Source organism: Rutilus rutilus (assembly GCF_951802725.1).
Source record: "Rutilus rutilus genome assembly, chromosome: 2".
Taxonomy (NCBI): Eukaryota; Metazoa; Chordata; class Actinopteri; order Cypriniformes; family Leuciscidae; genus Rutilus; species Rutilus rutilus.
In genome coordinates this window covers 17552339-17569588 of record NC_140210.1, presented here as the reverse complement: position 1 = coordinate 17569588, position 17250 = coordinate 17552339, and the positions used below count along the sequence as shown (strand labels likewise).

Genomic DNA, 17250 nt, shown 5'->3' with positions numbered 1-17250 from the left:
CATTGGATGTGCATTTTACTCATTTTGGCTGATAGAGTACTCAAGATGGCTTGAGGGGACCAGATTGTGTTTTATGTCTTTTGCCGTTGCATTGCTTCTCACTGGTGTTTCAGCGTCTCAGACCAACTTTCAAGTGCTCATGCTTATAGCTGTTGTTACAGTGTAGGTGCACCCTGTCTTCTTACATTCCTTTCCTTTTCTTCCTTTCTTCTTCTGTATGTGTGTGCGTGAATCAGATTGAAACCCCAATGCTAAATCTTGCAAAAAGGGTTGATCACTGGACGTGGGATCCTAATGAAGAGCGTAGACGGCAGGAGAGATGGCAACAGGAGCAGGAACGCCTGCTGCAGGTACAATAGCCAGCTTGGGGTTTGTCTGAGAGAAGTGCGCACCACAAAACTGGTATTGGTGTAGGTGTCAGTATTCTGGTCAGCATGAGATTTTCCTATCTGTCCTCTCTACCCTTCACCTTCTCTCCAATTTATCGCACCGTTTGTTGACTTCCTCTATAACCAGACCCAAACTTGTATGACTTCTTTACTTCTGTGGAATATAAAAGGACAAATTTCGAAGAAAAAGAAAATTTGAGGAACAAATTTCAAAGAAATCACTTATGTGTTTATTGCGGTTTCATACAAAAAGCGACACGAAAGACTTTTACATTATTACAAAAAATAATAACTTTCTATTCATCAAAGAATCCTGAAAAAAAAGTATCAGTTTCCACACAAATATTAAGCAGGACATTCAACTGAGATCATAAAATAAAAATAAACAATTGGAGCACCAAATTAACATATTAGAAGTATTTCTGAAGGATCACATGACACTGAATAATGGAGTGATGAATTTAGCTTTGCCATCACAGGAATAAATTACATTTTAATATATATATATATATATATATATATATATATATATATATATATATATATATATATATTAACATAATATGTAATGATTTCACCAATGGGTTGCAAATAAAGTTGAAAGCAGGATCTATAGGAAGCAGTAAAGATTTTTTTAACATAGAACTCAAGAAACATGTAAACAGAACAACTCAACATAACGCAATAGAGAACAGAAAACTGAACAAAGGAAACTGAAGGCTTAAATACACAGAGGTAAACGAGGGAACAGTGAACGTATTCAGTAACTAAGGGAATAAACTGGCACTCACTAGGAAACTAGGTCAACTTACAATGACAGGGCAAACAGGAACAGGGAAAACAGAACCAAAACACAAACTAAATAGTAGTAATAGTAATAATATTTTACAATGTTACTGTTTTCACTGTATTTTTGGTCAAATAAATGCAGCCTTGGTAAGCATGAGACATTTTCAGCCTTGGTAAAAACGTTTTTTCTTAGTTTTCCCAGTTTTCTTAGAGTTCCTGGTTACACTTATTTTAAGGTGCTTTTGATATAGTTTAATTTATATATATGTACTGAGTCATATTAATTAGCAAAATGTGCTTACTATATAATTAGGGTTAGTTGCTTGTAACTATGCCTAATTTACTGTTACTACTAGTACATGTAAGATGTGTAACAGGAATACTGTAAAATAAAGAGTTACAGAGTTCCTCCATTAGACCTGAACAAAGCGTATATAAATTTTGTTATTCATTGTTATTGCAAGGAAAAGAGCGACCAGCTCATTCTTCAAAATATCTTCTTTTGTGTTCCATGGAAAAAAGAAAGTTGCACAAATTAATATTTTGGTGTGAAATATTTCTTTAACCCCTCTTTTCTTTCTCTGTAGGAGAAATATCAGAGAGAGCAGGAGAAGCTGAAGGAGGAGTGGGAGAGAGCGCAGAGAGAGGTGGAAGAGGAGGAGAGGAGACACCATGAAGAGGTGTGTCTTCAAATTGTTTTACATGACAACTAATTAGTTCTTAACGACGACTAATTAGTTCTTAATCTACAATAGGAGAGGCGGATACTGGAGGAAACTGTGACCCCACTGACCCCTCGCACCTCAGTTTTATCATCCAGTATCGTGACCGAGGCTCCGTCCCTCACCCAGCCCTCAGTCCCACAGGACACTATTGTCCTCTCATTGGCTGACTGGGAGAAGAAACAGGAAATGCTGGAGAAACAGGCACAGACGAACCAGAGTAACAGACTGACACACAGGTGGAATATATGCTAAATCCATATACCTTTTCTCAGAATGGCTTGCGTTTCCACTGAGCAAGTGATAATGTGATTGACTATGTGACTACGGCAACATGCCCGCAAAAAATAAATAAATCTCAAATTCAACGTAATTTAATTCAGAGTCATTGTGCCATATTGGGCTGGCTTTGATGTACTCTGGCAACCTGTTATTGGAAAAGTTGTAACAAAAAAATACAAATTCAAATGTTGACAATGTCAAATGGTTTTTCAATGTTCAATTTAACCTCTCTAGCCCTGATCAAGTAATCGCACCAGCTCAGCAGAATGGTCAGAGGATTGAACCTCAGGAAAGCCAAACAGCTACACCACAACTGCAGTTTATACAAGGTAAGATACACACACTAACCTTGGGTCAATCTAGGTCAAATCTTGTGAAAATTTTGTTATATGTGATGTTTGTTGGTTTTATTCATTTTTGAAGAAAAAAAATGTTTCTACAAAAAACACACTAAAAATGTGGATGCAGCTCATTGGTGGTGGTTGAGGAGATTCCCCCTTTCTTATTAATAATAATATTGCCTCACCTGCGCAGTGCATAATGTGGGAAGGCAGAGCAAGAAAGCTTGCCCTCTGGTCATTTTTAACAAATATATTATTTAAAATAATTGTAATAATAAAAATTATTGTTGTTGTTGTTATTAGTTATATAACACTACGACTTTTTTGAGTCATGAATATCAAGTGGTTTTCTTGGGGTTACTACATTTGACCGAACAAAGCTTTCATAAAAAATATCTGATATTGTTTTAAAATAAAAATGAACGACCTTGACACACATTCATAAAGATCTACAAGGGATCGTCTATTGATTTCTTGTCACAAAAGGTTTTTAGAAATAGCCAAACATCTTATATCAACATCTCAGAAATCTTGATAAAATAAAAATAGCCCAGACTTAATGCAAGAACATCTGTTTTTAATGCCTTACTCATCTGCCACAATAATGCTTCTGTATATAAATCACAATGCATATTCAATTAAACCAGCAAATTAGCAGACACACTTTTTTTTCTGTGTTATTACAGATGGCTCTTGGAGCTGTAAGTCTAAAGGCAGGCAAGAGGATTTGAAGAAAACTGCCTCACTTGATCGTAAACAGAGTCCACCCCAGAGCCAGACCACAGGGATGAGGAGGTGTGTGTGTGTGTGTGTGTGTGTGTGTATTTGGGGATGCATGCTGGCTTGCTTATGCACATGTGTGCCAATATGCTGCTTTGGCTTTCCTATGAGTGAAGGATGTTTAAACAATCAGATCAGTATGAGTTTTTTGGGGGTTTTGTTTTCTGGCACATGACACATTTCTGCATATGACTTGCTTTCACAGTTCTGTATCTCTATGCGTGTGTGTGTGTGTGTGTGTGTGTGTGTGTGTGTGTGTATGGCTGATGGCAGGACTGGGTCGTGTGAAAATGTTTTAGGGACACACCCATCAAAATCACCCACACCATCACAAGACACGCCACCTCCATCACCCAGCAGGTACGAGCCTTCCCTCCAACACATACTCGATCGCATATGCGTGTGTGTGTGTATGTGGAGCGTTTCAGTAATAGGCTTCAAATGCATTTGTGCACTTAAGCCAGAAACAGTGACTGGATCATGCTGTTGAACTGGCCTATAAGATTTAATGCATCTTCTTAAAATGCAAAAGTATTGGTTCCAATTTGGTAAATAGTCACCATACGTATAAGGCATAACAAATGCTTTCATTTCAGGAGTTACATAATCATGCCAAGTGCTTATGTGCACACAATCCCATTCATTTAAATTGCATATTTGCATTGCATTTTGCTTTTGTTACCACTTTAAAGTGTATATATATATATATATATATATATATATATATATACTGTATATAAAGGGGGTCCAAAAGTGTGGTACCATTTCGTTGTTTCTTAAAATCATTTAAACTTGGAAATAAAGTTTCAGGATTTGAAAAAAAAATTTAAATGAAAAACAAATGAATTTTTATTGAAAACAATTTTATTAAAATAGACAATAATGGTCTTTTAAGACTTTTGGTCCCCACTGTGCATAAACCTATTTATTCTATTTGTAGTTACACAGATATTATGGTAAAGCTGCAATCACGGCATGTTGTAATTTCCGTAATTTCGAGATGACAACACGCAACGTTCTACTCTGAGCTGTTTTAATTAAAATGATCAATGCCTAAATGAATCTGCAGCAGTCACATGGTACAAGTAGAAGCTCTCAGAAAACTTGCAGGTTACAAGTTATAATTACAAGGAAGTGAACACTCTTTACAAGTTGAAATCTCGTAATTACGGTAATTAGGGCGTGGCGTGAACGTACCTTAACACTTTACGATAAGGTCCCGTGTTAGTTAACAAACTAACATTAACTAACAATGAGCAATACATTTGTTGCAGTATGTTAATGTTAGTTAATATAAATACAACTGTTCATTGTTAGTTCATGTTAGCTTGTGTCCATTGAATAATATTAACATATACTTTTGTTTTGAATAATGTAATAGTAAATGTTGAAATTAAATGTTGAAACTAAGATTAATACATGATTTAGAAGTGTTTTTCATTGTTAGTTCATGTTAATTAATGTTAACAAATGAAACCTTATTGTAAAGTGTTACCGATATTGTAACAGTTGTTATTTCAAGAAGTCAGTGTTAAAGTTTTACAATGGGTAAAACAGCTCAGTATTCAGGCCACTGATCAGGGAGTCTGCCATTATAAGGGCTGTCTCAATCGCAAAATCCTTCCAGTGCACCTAAAAAGTCCCACAATGCACTGCAAAAACCAGGGAGCATTGATGCTCACAGTGGCTGCATCCAAAATCGCATACTTCCCTACTATGTAGTAGATGAAAAACAGTATGTCACAATGTCCAAATTCACCGTACTCATATAAAGTAGGCAAAAAGGCCACGGGAGAGGATTTATGAATGGCAGAGAAGTGGTGCTGGACAGTCACGTGATAATGAGAACATGGCGAATGTAATATGTCCTGATTACATTCATACTACACACATTCATACTATATAGAAGGTATTTTTTTAGCGGTCGTGAAGTAATTACTTATTCAAAAGAAGTACCTACTCAAAAGAGTATGCGATTTCAGACGCAGCCTCTCACACCCTAGGGACGCTAGGGAGCTGATTGAGACCCACCCAATAACATATGGCTTTGTGTGGCGCCCTCTGCAGGTCAGTAAGTGGAAAGAAACTTTGCTCCAGCTGTGCACATCCGTTGGGTAAAGGAGCAGCTATGATCATTGAAACCTTGGGGCTGTACTTCCATATTCAGTGTTTTAAGGTAATTCTCGTTTGTGTTAGTCTCTGTGTATACGTGAGTAACCTCTACGTCTTCTCATATGAATATCTGATGTGTTCTAGTGTGGCGTGTGTAAAGGGTTACTTGGCGACACAAGTGCTGGGACTGACGTCCGAATTCGAAATGGACTTCTTAATTGTCAAGAATGCTACATAAAATCAAGGGGTGAGTCAATGTGTTTTAAGTGTATGATCCTAAATGTGCAGGATATTGTGAGTGTAGTTTTTCTGCATTTTGTAAGATAATGTGTGATCAAAAACATGTTCTAAATAACATTACCTTTTAATCAATTTTAATCATTTGTGAAAATCTCAATATATTTGTCAATATATTTAAATCACATAAGAATTTTTCATTTTCTGACAACCACAATTCAAATGATGTGCAGTGTTTAATAGCATTCTGTAATGAATGATTTTTTTAACAGAATAAACGAACATTTTATGTATCCTAAATAATAAACAATTAAAACAAGTAAAATTACATTTTTATAATGTAATTACAGTGCTGGTCAGAACTTTTTGCCCCCTTGGTAAATATGATCAAAGATGGTGTTAAAGTTTTACACTGGGTAAAACAGCTCAGTATTCAGGCCACTGATCAGGGAGTCTGCCATTATAAGGGCTGTCTCAATCACAAAATCCTTCCAGTGCACCTAAAAAGTCCCACAATGCACTGCAAAAACCAGGGAGCATTGATGCTCACAATGGCTGCATCCAAAATCGCATACTTCCCTACTATATAGTAGATGAAAAACAGTATGTCACAATGTCCAAATTCACAGTACTCATAAAGTAGGCAAAAAGGCCACGGGAGAGGATTTATGAATGGCAGAGAAGTGACGCAATTGGTGCTGGAAAGTCACGTGATAATGATAACATGGCAAATGATGTTGTCACGAATCACACACAAAAGAGAGAGATCCAAGTGCAGTTAATTTATTGGGGTAATCCGTACTCACAATCAGTTCAGGCAAATGGTCAAAATCCAATAAGTCAATCCAAGAACATAAAACACGAACAAGAACAGGCAGCAAACAGGAACAGAAGTGTGAGGACCTTAAACAAGGACTCCGTGACAAACACTGAAACTGACAGGGTATATATACACAAGTGCTAAACGAGGTGACGAGAAACAGCTGAACACAGTGAACACTCAGTGACAGACAGGATCATGGGAAATGTAGTAACAGAGTGTAGGACACCGTGCGGGAAGAGGACCTCTAGTGGACACCCAGGGAACACAAACCAGACACTGTGACATAACCCCCCCCCCTCTACGGAGCGGCTACCAGACGCTCCAAGACAAACAAAACAAGAGTCCAGGCGGGAGGTGAAATGGTGGAGGATCAGGGGGGCGGGATGGGGGGCCAGGTCCATGGAGGGGAACAGGAATAGGGGGGAACAGCTTAGCCAGCAGCCAGGGTGAAGCAGACAGTCCATCTGGCGGCCAGGGCGGAGACGACAGTTCATCTGGCGGCCAGGGTGGAGACTTTCCCTCGGGCGGCCAGGGCGGAGACTCTCCCTCGGGCGGCCAGGGCGGAGACTCTCCCTCGGGCGGCCACGGCGGTGAAGACCCCTCGGGCGGCCACGGCGCAGGAACTGGAACTGGCACCAACGGCTCAGGCACTGGAACTGGCACCACCGGAACTGGCACTGGAACTGGCACTGGAACTGGCACCACCGGCTCGGGCACTTGAACTGGCACCACCGGCTCGGGCACTGGAACTGGCACCACCGGCTCGGGCACTGGAACTGGCACCACCGACTCAGGCACTGGAACTGGCACCACCGACTCAGGACTCAGGCACTGGAACTGGCACCAACGACTCAGGACTCAGGCACTGGAACTGGCACCAACGACTCAGGACTCAGGCACTGGAACTGGCACCACCGACTCAGGACTCAGGCACTGGAACTGGCACCACCGACTCAGGACTCAGGCACTGGAACTGGCACCACCGGCTCAGGACTCAGGCACTGGAACTGGCACCACCGGCTCAGGCACTGGAACTGGCACCACCGGCTCAGGAACAGGAACCACCGGCTCAGGCTCAGAAACAGACACCACCGGCTCAGGCTCAGGAACAGACACCACCGGCTCAGGCTCAGGAACAGACACCACCGGCTCAGGCTCAGGAACAGACACCACCGGCTCAGGCTCAGGAACAGACACAGGCTCGACGGCGGCCATCTTGTCAGGGGACACCTGCTCGGCAGGCGTGACGTGAAAAGGCTCGGCGGCGGCCATCTTGTCCGAAGACACAGGCTCGGCAGGCGTGACGTGAACAGGCTCGGCGGCGGCCATCTTGTCCGAAGACACAGGCTCGGCAGGCGTGACGTGAACAGGCTCGGCGGCGGCCATCTTGTCCGAAGACACAGGCTCGGTAGGCGTGACGTGAACAGGCTCGGCGGCGGCGGCCATCTTGTCCGAAGACATAGGCTCATGAACCTAGGACCACCGAACCCGGGACCACCGGAACTGGGACCACCGGCACTGGGACCACCGGCACTGGGACCACCGGCACTGGGACCACCGGCACTGGGACCACCGGGACAGTCACGGAGGGAGTCTTCCTTCTCCTCCTCCGTTTCGGGACCACCGGAACTGGGACCACTGGAGGCGGGACTGGAGTATCCCACTGACTCCGATGCTCAAGGTATCTGGTAAAACCCCAAAAGTCCAAGACTTCCAGACCCTTCATTTCCCACCCCGGCAATGGGTCATCAAGACAGGTATTAAAAATTTCTTTTAATGCTGCCTCATTGTATCCCATTCCTCTCGAGAGCGTCCAAAATGACTGAGCTATGCAACCCACCGGCAGGCCCTGCTGACGAAAGCTCATCAAATTTTGGACACGCCCCATCCTCTCTTTCTCAGTGGTAGGAGGGAGGATACGGAACCCCATCATGCTGGATCTCTTAGGTGACGGAGTCCTTCTGTCACGAATCCCACACAAAAGAGAGAGATCCAAGTGCAGTTAATTTATTGGGGTAATCCGTACTCACAATCAGTTCAGGCAAATGGTCAAAATCCAATAAGTCAATCCAAGAACATAAAACAAGAACAGGCAGCAAAGAGGAACAGAAGTGTGAGGACATTAAACAAGGACTCCGTGACAAACACTGAAACTGACAGGGTATATATACACAAGTGCTAAACGAGGTGACGAGAAACAGCTGAACACAATGAACACTCAGTGACAGACAGGATCATGGGAAATGTAGTAACAGAGTGTAGGACACCGTGCGGGAAGAGGACCTCTAGTGGACACCCAGGGAACACAAACCAGACACTGTGACAGATGTACAGTGTTTAATAACATTCTGTATTAAATTATTTTTTAACAGAATAAACTAACATGTTATGTATCCTAAATAATAAACAATTTAAACAAGTAAAATTCAATTTTTATAATATAATTACAGTGCTGGTCAGAATTATTTGCCCCCTTGGTAAATATGATCAAAGATGGCTGTAAAAAATAAATCTGCATTGTATATCCTTTTGATCTTAATTTTTTTTTAAATGCAAAAATCTAACCTTTTATTGAAGTAAAAGAATTGAAAGTGGGAAAAAAAGGAAATCACATTATGAAATAAATGTTTTTCTCCAAAACACATTGGGAACAATTATTTGCCCCCTTTTATTAAATACTTTATAACAGCTCTGAGGTTTCTCCTATAATGCCTGATGAGTTTGGAGAACACCTGACAAGAGATCAGAGACCATTCCTTCATACAGAATCTCTCCAGATTCCCAGATCCATGTTGGTGCTTCTTCTCTTCAGTTCAGCCCACTCATTTTCTAAAGGGTTCAGGTCTGGGATGGCCATTGCAGATGTCTGGTTTTGTGCTCAGTGACCCATTTTTGTTTTGATTTTGATGTTTGTTTTTGGATCACTGTCCTGTTGGAAGATCCAAACATGGCCCGTTATAAGATTTCTAGCACAGGCTGCCAGGTTTTGATTTTTTATCTGTTGGAATTTGATCGAATCCATGATGCCATGTATCTGAACAAGATGTCCAGGACCTTCAGCAGAAAATTAGCCCCACAGCATTAAAGATACAGCAGGGTATTTCATTTTACACATGGGGTACTTTTTTATCCCTGTATATGAACCAAACCCATATTAAGTGTTTGCTGCCAAAAAGCTCTTTTTTATTTTGTTTCTTCAAATCTTTGATCATATTTAACTTTGATCATAAGATCATATTTGATCATATTTAACAAGAGGGCAAATAATTCTGACCAGCACTGTGCATATGTAATTTATCTAATTATAATATTTGCATTTTGACTGGAAATTATGCACAATACAAATATTGTGATTTATTTTATTTTTTTTATACATCACATATCCCATATTTCATATAAATCTCTTCATTGACATGCTCTCCTTGGTAGTTCTCTATTTGTTAATTATTCATTTATTTTTTATAACTTTTTTTTTTTGTAAAATTGGTGTTCGTGATGGAAACCGAGGGACATTTATAATTTGTGTAATTGTTTATGTAATTGGTTATGATTATTTCATCTTTTTAGATTATCATAGTTTTTTCAATGTAATAATATTTTTATGATTGATTTTTTTTATTTATATATATATATATTAGTGCTGTCAATCGATTAAAAACTTTAACTAGATTAATCACAAATTTTTTCTGTGATTAATCGCAATTAATCGCAATAAAAAAAGAAATGTTTTTGTACGTTTTTAATATATTTTATAATGTAATAATTTCATAGTTAATCAAATTAATGTAGAAACAACATAAAGACAGTATATTTTAAAAACTTGTTTAATGGCATCTTTTTATGAATGAAGGCCAGTATTACTGATATTAATACAGCTACTGATTTTTTTTCTTTTTCACATTTATTAGGCTTCAAAAATATAACAGTTTTTAATTTAAGTGAACTTAAAACAATGCTAACATAAACCCATAATAAATGTCATATTTATTTGTGCCCTTCCTGTCTTAACAGTTAGGAAATATACAGAAATTTAATAAAGTTATCAAAGTTATATGCAGTCTGCACTGCATAAACTATAAATTAAATAGTTAATCCTTATTAAAGCTACAAAAGTTATTTAGTCAACAGCAGTGAGTCATTTTCTCTGTTCCCTTTGTTCTTTAACTTTACTGACAGGAAGCTTTATTGGCTGCTGTCCCTTTAAGAGCAGACACACACACACACACGCGGATCTCACCGTTTATATACTGTCTATGGATCTCACACGCGCCTCATTCTCTCGCAACTCTTTGTTCATTTTAGACTTTATATAAATCATTTAAGACTGCTCTTATGAGGATAATCGACAAAACGGACATTTTGGGATTGTTATTGTTATTGTTAGTTCAAGCGCGAAAGAGAACTGGATTCTGGCGCCCTGTCTATGTGTGTGTGTGTGTGTGTGTGTGTGTGTGTGTGTCACATAAAGACATTCACAGACAGCGCATTCTCTTTTGTCTTGCCGCGCTTGAAATGTTTAAAAGCATTTAAATGAATAAGAGCGTGATCATAAAATGTAAAGCTAGCCAACGGATGGCAGAAAAGACGGATGCTGCGTTAATTGCGTTAAATATTTTAACACGTTAAACCAGACAAAAATTAATCGCATGCGTTAACGCGTTAACGTTGACAGCACTAATATATATATATTAAGGTCCCCTGGGTCTGGGACATGAGTAAAACGTTACAATACATATTGTCAAGAAATGTTTTAATGCGCTCCTCCTTCCTTGCAGCTGCTGGCCAGCCGACAACATTGTGAGGCCTCTGCACTTCTGACAAGGAAATGGAACCGGAATCAGGTTAAACCAAGCCAGGACCAGAACCAAGAAGAACGGATTTTATGTTTCTACAACATTTCCAACTATTTTCCTTACAGCACAAGCACATACACATCAACATCAGAACTGGAATCATGAACGCATGATGGGTTTTCCTCTGGACTTTGACTGTTTTTGTGCTTACTGAAATATGATAAAGAGTTCATAAAATATATGACAGCGAGTCTGTTAATACTGTTAGTTAGTTTTACACTTTAGAATGAGTACTGGTGGCACTTTACCTCACAGTGGCCATGTTACACACACTTCAATAGCAATGAGGCCAGAAACATACTTTACGCAAATGCAGACGTGCATTCTAGTTTAAATGCATCAGTAACAAACCTTAGTATGGGGCGATAGAGATCATGTCATCAAATGCCTGTGCCATTAACCCAAATACAACCCCATTTCAGGAAAATTTGGGACATTTTATCTTTAACCTTTACTTAACTGACAAAAGTACAAAGAAAAGTTTCCAATGTTTTCACTTGTTTTCAACAAATTTAGATTTTGATGGCTGCAACAGAAAGTTGGGACAGAGGCATGTTTTCCACTGTGTCACTTTACACTTTTAAATAGTTTGGGAATTAAGGATACAAAGTGAAATTTTTGCCCAATCTTACCTGATACTGTCCAGCTGCTCAGTGGTCGTCGTTGTCTCTATTTTATGATGGGCCGTACATTTTCAATAAGAGAGATCTGGACTACAGACAGTGTGTGTGTCTAGTGTCAGTGGTTTCCTGCCTTGCCCGACAAGGACTGAGATTTTTTCACAATATTATGTATGGTAGATGGTGAAAGACCTGAATTCTTTGCAATCTTGCATTGAGAAATGTGATTTTTGAATTGTTTGACAATTCTCTCATGAAATTTGGCACAAAGTGGTGAGCCATGACCCATATTTGTTCACAAAGACTGAGCCTTTGGTGGATTGTACTATATTCCCAATCATGATACCCTCATCTAGTACCAATTCACTTGCTTATTGTGGACTTAAAAAACTTTTATTCAACTTTTTTTTGAAGTGTGTTGCAGCCATCATCTTCAAAATGTGTTGGAAATCTTTGTACTTTTAAAGTTTAAAGAGTATTAACAAATCACAGATTCTTGATTTTATTACATTTTACAAAATGTCTCAACTTTCCTGGAAACGAGGTTGTACTTATTGAGTGTACAATAATGACATGGGATTAAAACCATGTCTACATGTTGTTCTTTTAGTACTACTCAAACACACTGCACACTCTCAGAAAAAAAGGTACAAAAGCTGTCACTGGGACAGTACCCTTCAAAAGGGTTCTAATATGTACCATTTAGGTACTAATATGTACACTTTTGGTACCAATATGTACCTTTGAGGGACTAAAATGCACACTTTAGGTACAAAGGTGTACCTTTTGAAAAGGTACCACCACAGTGACAGCTTTTGTACCTTTTTTTCTGAGAGTAACATGGGCACTGTAACGTAGAGTGTGACTGAATCCGTTTCTATTGTTAGGTAGCACAAACGTCCAGTTTTCATCCAAGAAATTTTTGCATCTGTTATTTTGTTAATAATAATAAATAATCTCAGTTTTTGTAATGGTCTTGCAGGTCTCTCACATTATTAATAAATGTTAGGCAACTGTTGTTGACGAACGCATGATGTGCGACTCTTAGGCCTAGCTGATTTGTCCTGATGCCTTAACTGACAACATGAAATGAATACTGATAAAATTGTCCTTATTTATGGTTTGAAAGAACCTTCTTCATGTCTTCATGAACTGGAGTGGATTTGATTTAAATGTTCCTTCCTCCATTTTGCATTGCCTGTTTGATAAGTGAGGGGTTTGATACTTTATTTGTGCAGTATTGTTTAACAACCCATGTAAACAGCATGTTGCTAGCAGGTAGATCTTACATTTCCATTTGATTATTTTTCCAACTTTATGTTATTAATATTTACGTTTTGCTCTGCATTTGAATGGTAAGACAATTGCATGATCCCAGTAACTTTCCTTGGTGACGCTTTACATTACAATGCCAATGTTACACATACATTACATGCTACTAAAATGAATTTCTGAAGTGTTAATACATTAACAGTGTGCAAAGCAGCTCTATAATCAAACATTTGATGTAATAACTGAAGCACTGTAATGTAAAGTGCAACCCTTTTTTAGCTTTTAAAAATGTCCCGGTTTTATGTGTTCTGTTGCCTTTCTCTCTTCTGCAATGTTGTGCCTTAGAAATGCGCTCCGGATAATGTCTAGTGTCGGCCACCCTTGCATCCAAAGCTTCAAGTTACCAATGTGTATTGGTGAGAGTATTATGCATATGCACTGAGCACTCTGCTTTTACCCTTGTACTTTATTCAAACACTATGAATGTGCGAGCAAGAGATTAAAAAATGAAAAGCACACCCTTTGTAAGCTTTTCATGTCCATTTAGAGATGTAAAATTGTTAAATAGCCATATTTATATTAATCTAAATCAGCTGGAAAGGATTTCATGTTCTGTTGAATGTCCCCAAAATATCAAATACAACAACGACCGATTGTATTCAGCAAAAATAGCATATAATTTCTGCTTTTGTAACTTCTTCTTTTGCTTTCTGTTAATATTTGAAATTTGATTAAAACACATCATCATTTAGACACAGGGGGGTTTGACTGTCGCTTGTATATCATTTGTTTTATTTTGTGACATTGTAAGAATACGAACTAAAGTAAGGCAATAATTACTGGAAAGATTAGCCAAGGATGAGTGAGATGTGTGTGACAAATAACTTCATATTCTGTATTTATTATACCCTTTTAAAAATGAGCGATATAAGACAACCTACAAGACGCTGAAATGCAATGGCTTTTATAGCAAGTGTATGTTTTTAAATAAACTATAATAAACTATTTTAAATGCACCTCCACCTCGTGTTTGTGACTGTAAGTAGAAGACTGAATAATGATGTGGTGAAGATTTATTTTGTAACAGCATCCTATAATATGAATATAATTTTAAGGGGGAAAATTAGCAGTTTTGTCACATACTATTAGTTGTTATAAATCACTGGAGCAAAGCTCTCTCTTTTAGAACAAAAAGCAGTAAACGATTACAGTATGTGGAATGATTTTCCTATCCAACTGTATGAATTCAATGCAATAAAATAAGATAAATGTAGCATGCATGTCTCATATGTGTAGGCCTACAAACCTTTTTTAGCATTGTTGGTCATCAAAGAAGATCTTAACCGATAAATAACATAAATAAGGTTAGGAAATGGCACTAGCTGAGATCTAAACAGTGATGTTTGAAATGGCACATCACGTCTTTTACTGCTCAACACATGCACGCAGTAGTACCACAGTGAGTTAGGTGACCGCTTGACCTCTGTGCTTCAAGCGAAGTTATGCCTAACAAGGGCAGTTCTTCTGGAGCTTGGCCCTCTCTGAGACCGCTGTTGTCCTGTTTCTGGTCTTCGGTTAGGGCAAGAGTGGGCTGTGTGCTGTCTGGGTCAGGAACTGTCATTGTTTTGGAGCTGGCATGAGAAAGCGAACTGTGCACTTTGGATGATGACTCAATCCATGTGGCCGCACGCTCCTGTTTACGAAATTTAGCTCGTCTGTTCTGGAACCAGACCTGAATAAAATAAAATAAAATAAATTTCATACATTGTAAAAAAAAAAAAATCTGTTAAATTTACGGTAAAAAACTGGCAGCTGTGGTTGCCCGAAATTTACCGTAAAAAATACGGTAGCAACATTTTAGATTTTACAGACTTAAGTTAAATTTACAGTAAAAAAAATAAATAATCATAATCCGATATAATGTAAATTTACCAATTACTTTTTCACTTCCAAAAACTGTAAATTTAACGGTATTTTACTGTAAAACGGTTAGATCTATCACAGTTATTCACCAAATATAGTACGAAAACTTTCTGTTAACTAATTAACAGTTTTCCACCGTAGCATTTTTACCGTCTTTTACCGTTAAAATCAAGATAATTTTTTACAGTGTGTATTTTTCATAGGGGTTCAGTATTTATTGTAGTAGCGTAGGCTAATTGTGTTTTGAGGACAACTAGAACAATGTGTCAGATACAATAGGCATTCACAACCAACACTATTAGATATTTATGATAAATGATAAAGAGGTTATATATCCTCACCTTCCTAAAATAATTGCCCGAGTCATTTTTTCAGGTTTCTCAGAAAACACAAAAAACTTAACCTTAACTTCAGAGGTTGAGTAGATTTTCGCTCTTCTTGATGCAACTGCCATCTTGAAAAGCTTGTAAAATTGCCTAAGTCTCATTGTCTTTTGACTTAGGCAAAATAAAACAGCCTCTTATTTTCAGTAATACTCAAAATAAGTCACACTCTTGACCAGGGCCGGATTAAGAATTCCAAGGCCCCTGGGCACAATGTCTTGTAGGGAGAATTGATTGTTGATTTTTGGAAGAAAATGCACCACGTACTTTTGTCAATGATATAAGTTATAGCTAAAAGATTGTAAAAGCTTTCAGTTCACCCTGCCTTTGTAGTTGAAAAGTCAAATTAAGCTTGATTAATGATATACTGTGACTGATCAGATAAACTTTTTCCTTTTCTTGGGCCCCAAGTGCGCATGGGCCCCTGGGCACGTGCCCATAATGCCCATTGGGTAATCCGTCCCTGCTCTTGACATAGGCCATTATACTAGGGGTAGAATTGCATGATCTGTTTAACTGAGGATGTGGGCGATTTTACCAGAGGTGGCCAGCATCATGAGGAGATGTGACTTATGCAAAACAAACAAAAAAAAGAAAGAAAAAAAAAAAGATTTTTGTCAAAAATTTACTTAGGCAATTATTTTAGGAAGGCAACGACTCTGAACATGTTGAAAAAAAACAACAACATTATATTATTTTATTTCTTCCCCTTTCTGGTTTGTAGCTTAGGCTACTTTCTGCCACTTTTCTCAAAAATTCTGAAATGGTAAGCTTTACTAAATGGAACGTAAGATAAGAAGAGAAGAACATATACCTGAACTCGAGCTTCAGTAAGATGGATCTCCTGCGCGAGCTCTTCTCGCGTGTAGATGTCTGGATACCGAGTCTGTGAGAACACGCGCTCGAGCGCTTTCAGCTGCGCGCTGGTGAAGATGGTGCGGACGCGTCTTTGTTTGCGTCTCTCCTGGACGCCTCGTTCATAACTCAAGAGATTGCGATGAACTGGAAATTACATGAAATTTTAATTTAACACAAAAATAAATGTTATACAATTAGTAAATGGACTGTATCTACACTAAAAATGTGTGGTCGGTAAGATTTTTAAAATTATTTTATTGAAAAAAAGTCTCTTACGCTCACAAATGTTGCATATTAGATCAAAATACAAACTACAGTAATTTTGTGAAATATTTGTACAATTTAAAATATTTTAAAATGTAACATATTCCTGTTGTGGCACATCTACATTTTTTGTAACTGTAAAATCTTGAATTTATTAATGCTTTTATTAATTGCTGAATAAAATTATTCATTTCTTTAAATAATAATAATAATAAAAATAAAACCTTACTAACCCCAAACTTTTTAACGGTATGTTATAGATAGGCTATAGACAATGAAACAGTATTAATGTTTTTTTTTTTTCTGTAGGCTAGTTAAAAGGGTTATAGCTAAGTTTTAAATCTTAGTCAAATCTCAAATGCAAATAATTAGTTCCTTAATTAATGTAATATACTAATTAATGAATATGATTAAAGCACAGACCAACCTGTTATGTAATGTGAGGGTTGATGAGAACCGGGCGCCATGAAATGGCAACTGGTTGTGTTACCTAAATTGCACCTGTTATATTGGAAGCTGAAGGGCTGACTGCAGGAGCTGATAGAAGTTCGGCCAGTGTCCATCCCAGACTCGTATGCAGACGTTAGGTAGCTGTACTCCAT

The 17250-nt window shown here is 38.2% G+C and overlaps 2 protein-coding genes across 3 annotated transcripts in view; one reads left to right on the top strand and one right to left on the bottom strand.

Annotated features, from left to right (window-relative positions):
* The window catches only part of limch1a (LIM and calponin homology domains 1a), a 57357-nt gene extending 43122 nt beyond the window's left edge, over positions 1-14235 (top strand). Inside the window, exons 25-33 of one of the 2 annotated variants that reach the window (XM_084402895.1) lie at positions 237-350; positions 1766-1858; positions 1934-2139; positions 2417-2511; positions 3210-3318; positions 3577-3663; positions 5371-5479; positions 5560-5662; positions 11251-14235. In XM_084402895.1, coding sequence (XP_084259021.1) covers positions 237-350; positions 1766-1858; positions 1934-2139; positions 2417-2511; positions 3210-3318; positions 3577-3663; positions 5371-5479; positions 5560-5662; positions 11251-11276 — 942 coding nt within the window. In that variant the 3' untranslated portion in view covers positions 11277-14235. The remainder of the gene's footprint in view (positions 1-236; positions 351-1765; positions 1859-1933; positions 2140-2416; positions 2512-3209; positions 3319-3576; positions 3664-5370; positions 5480-5559; positions 5663-11250) is intronic. The other variant, XM_084402896.1, reaches the window with a different exon arrangement.
* Positions 14236-14652: 417 nt separating this feature from the next.
* On the bottom strand, positions 14653-17250 carry phox2ba (paired like homeobox 2Ba; the record flags this gene model as incomplete). Its single annotated transcript, XM_084390493.1, is given in 4 exon segments — positions 14653-14952; positions 16341-16528; positions 17150-17198; positions 17200-17250. Coding segments are annotated over 4 exon segments (588 nt in total).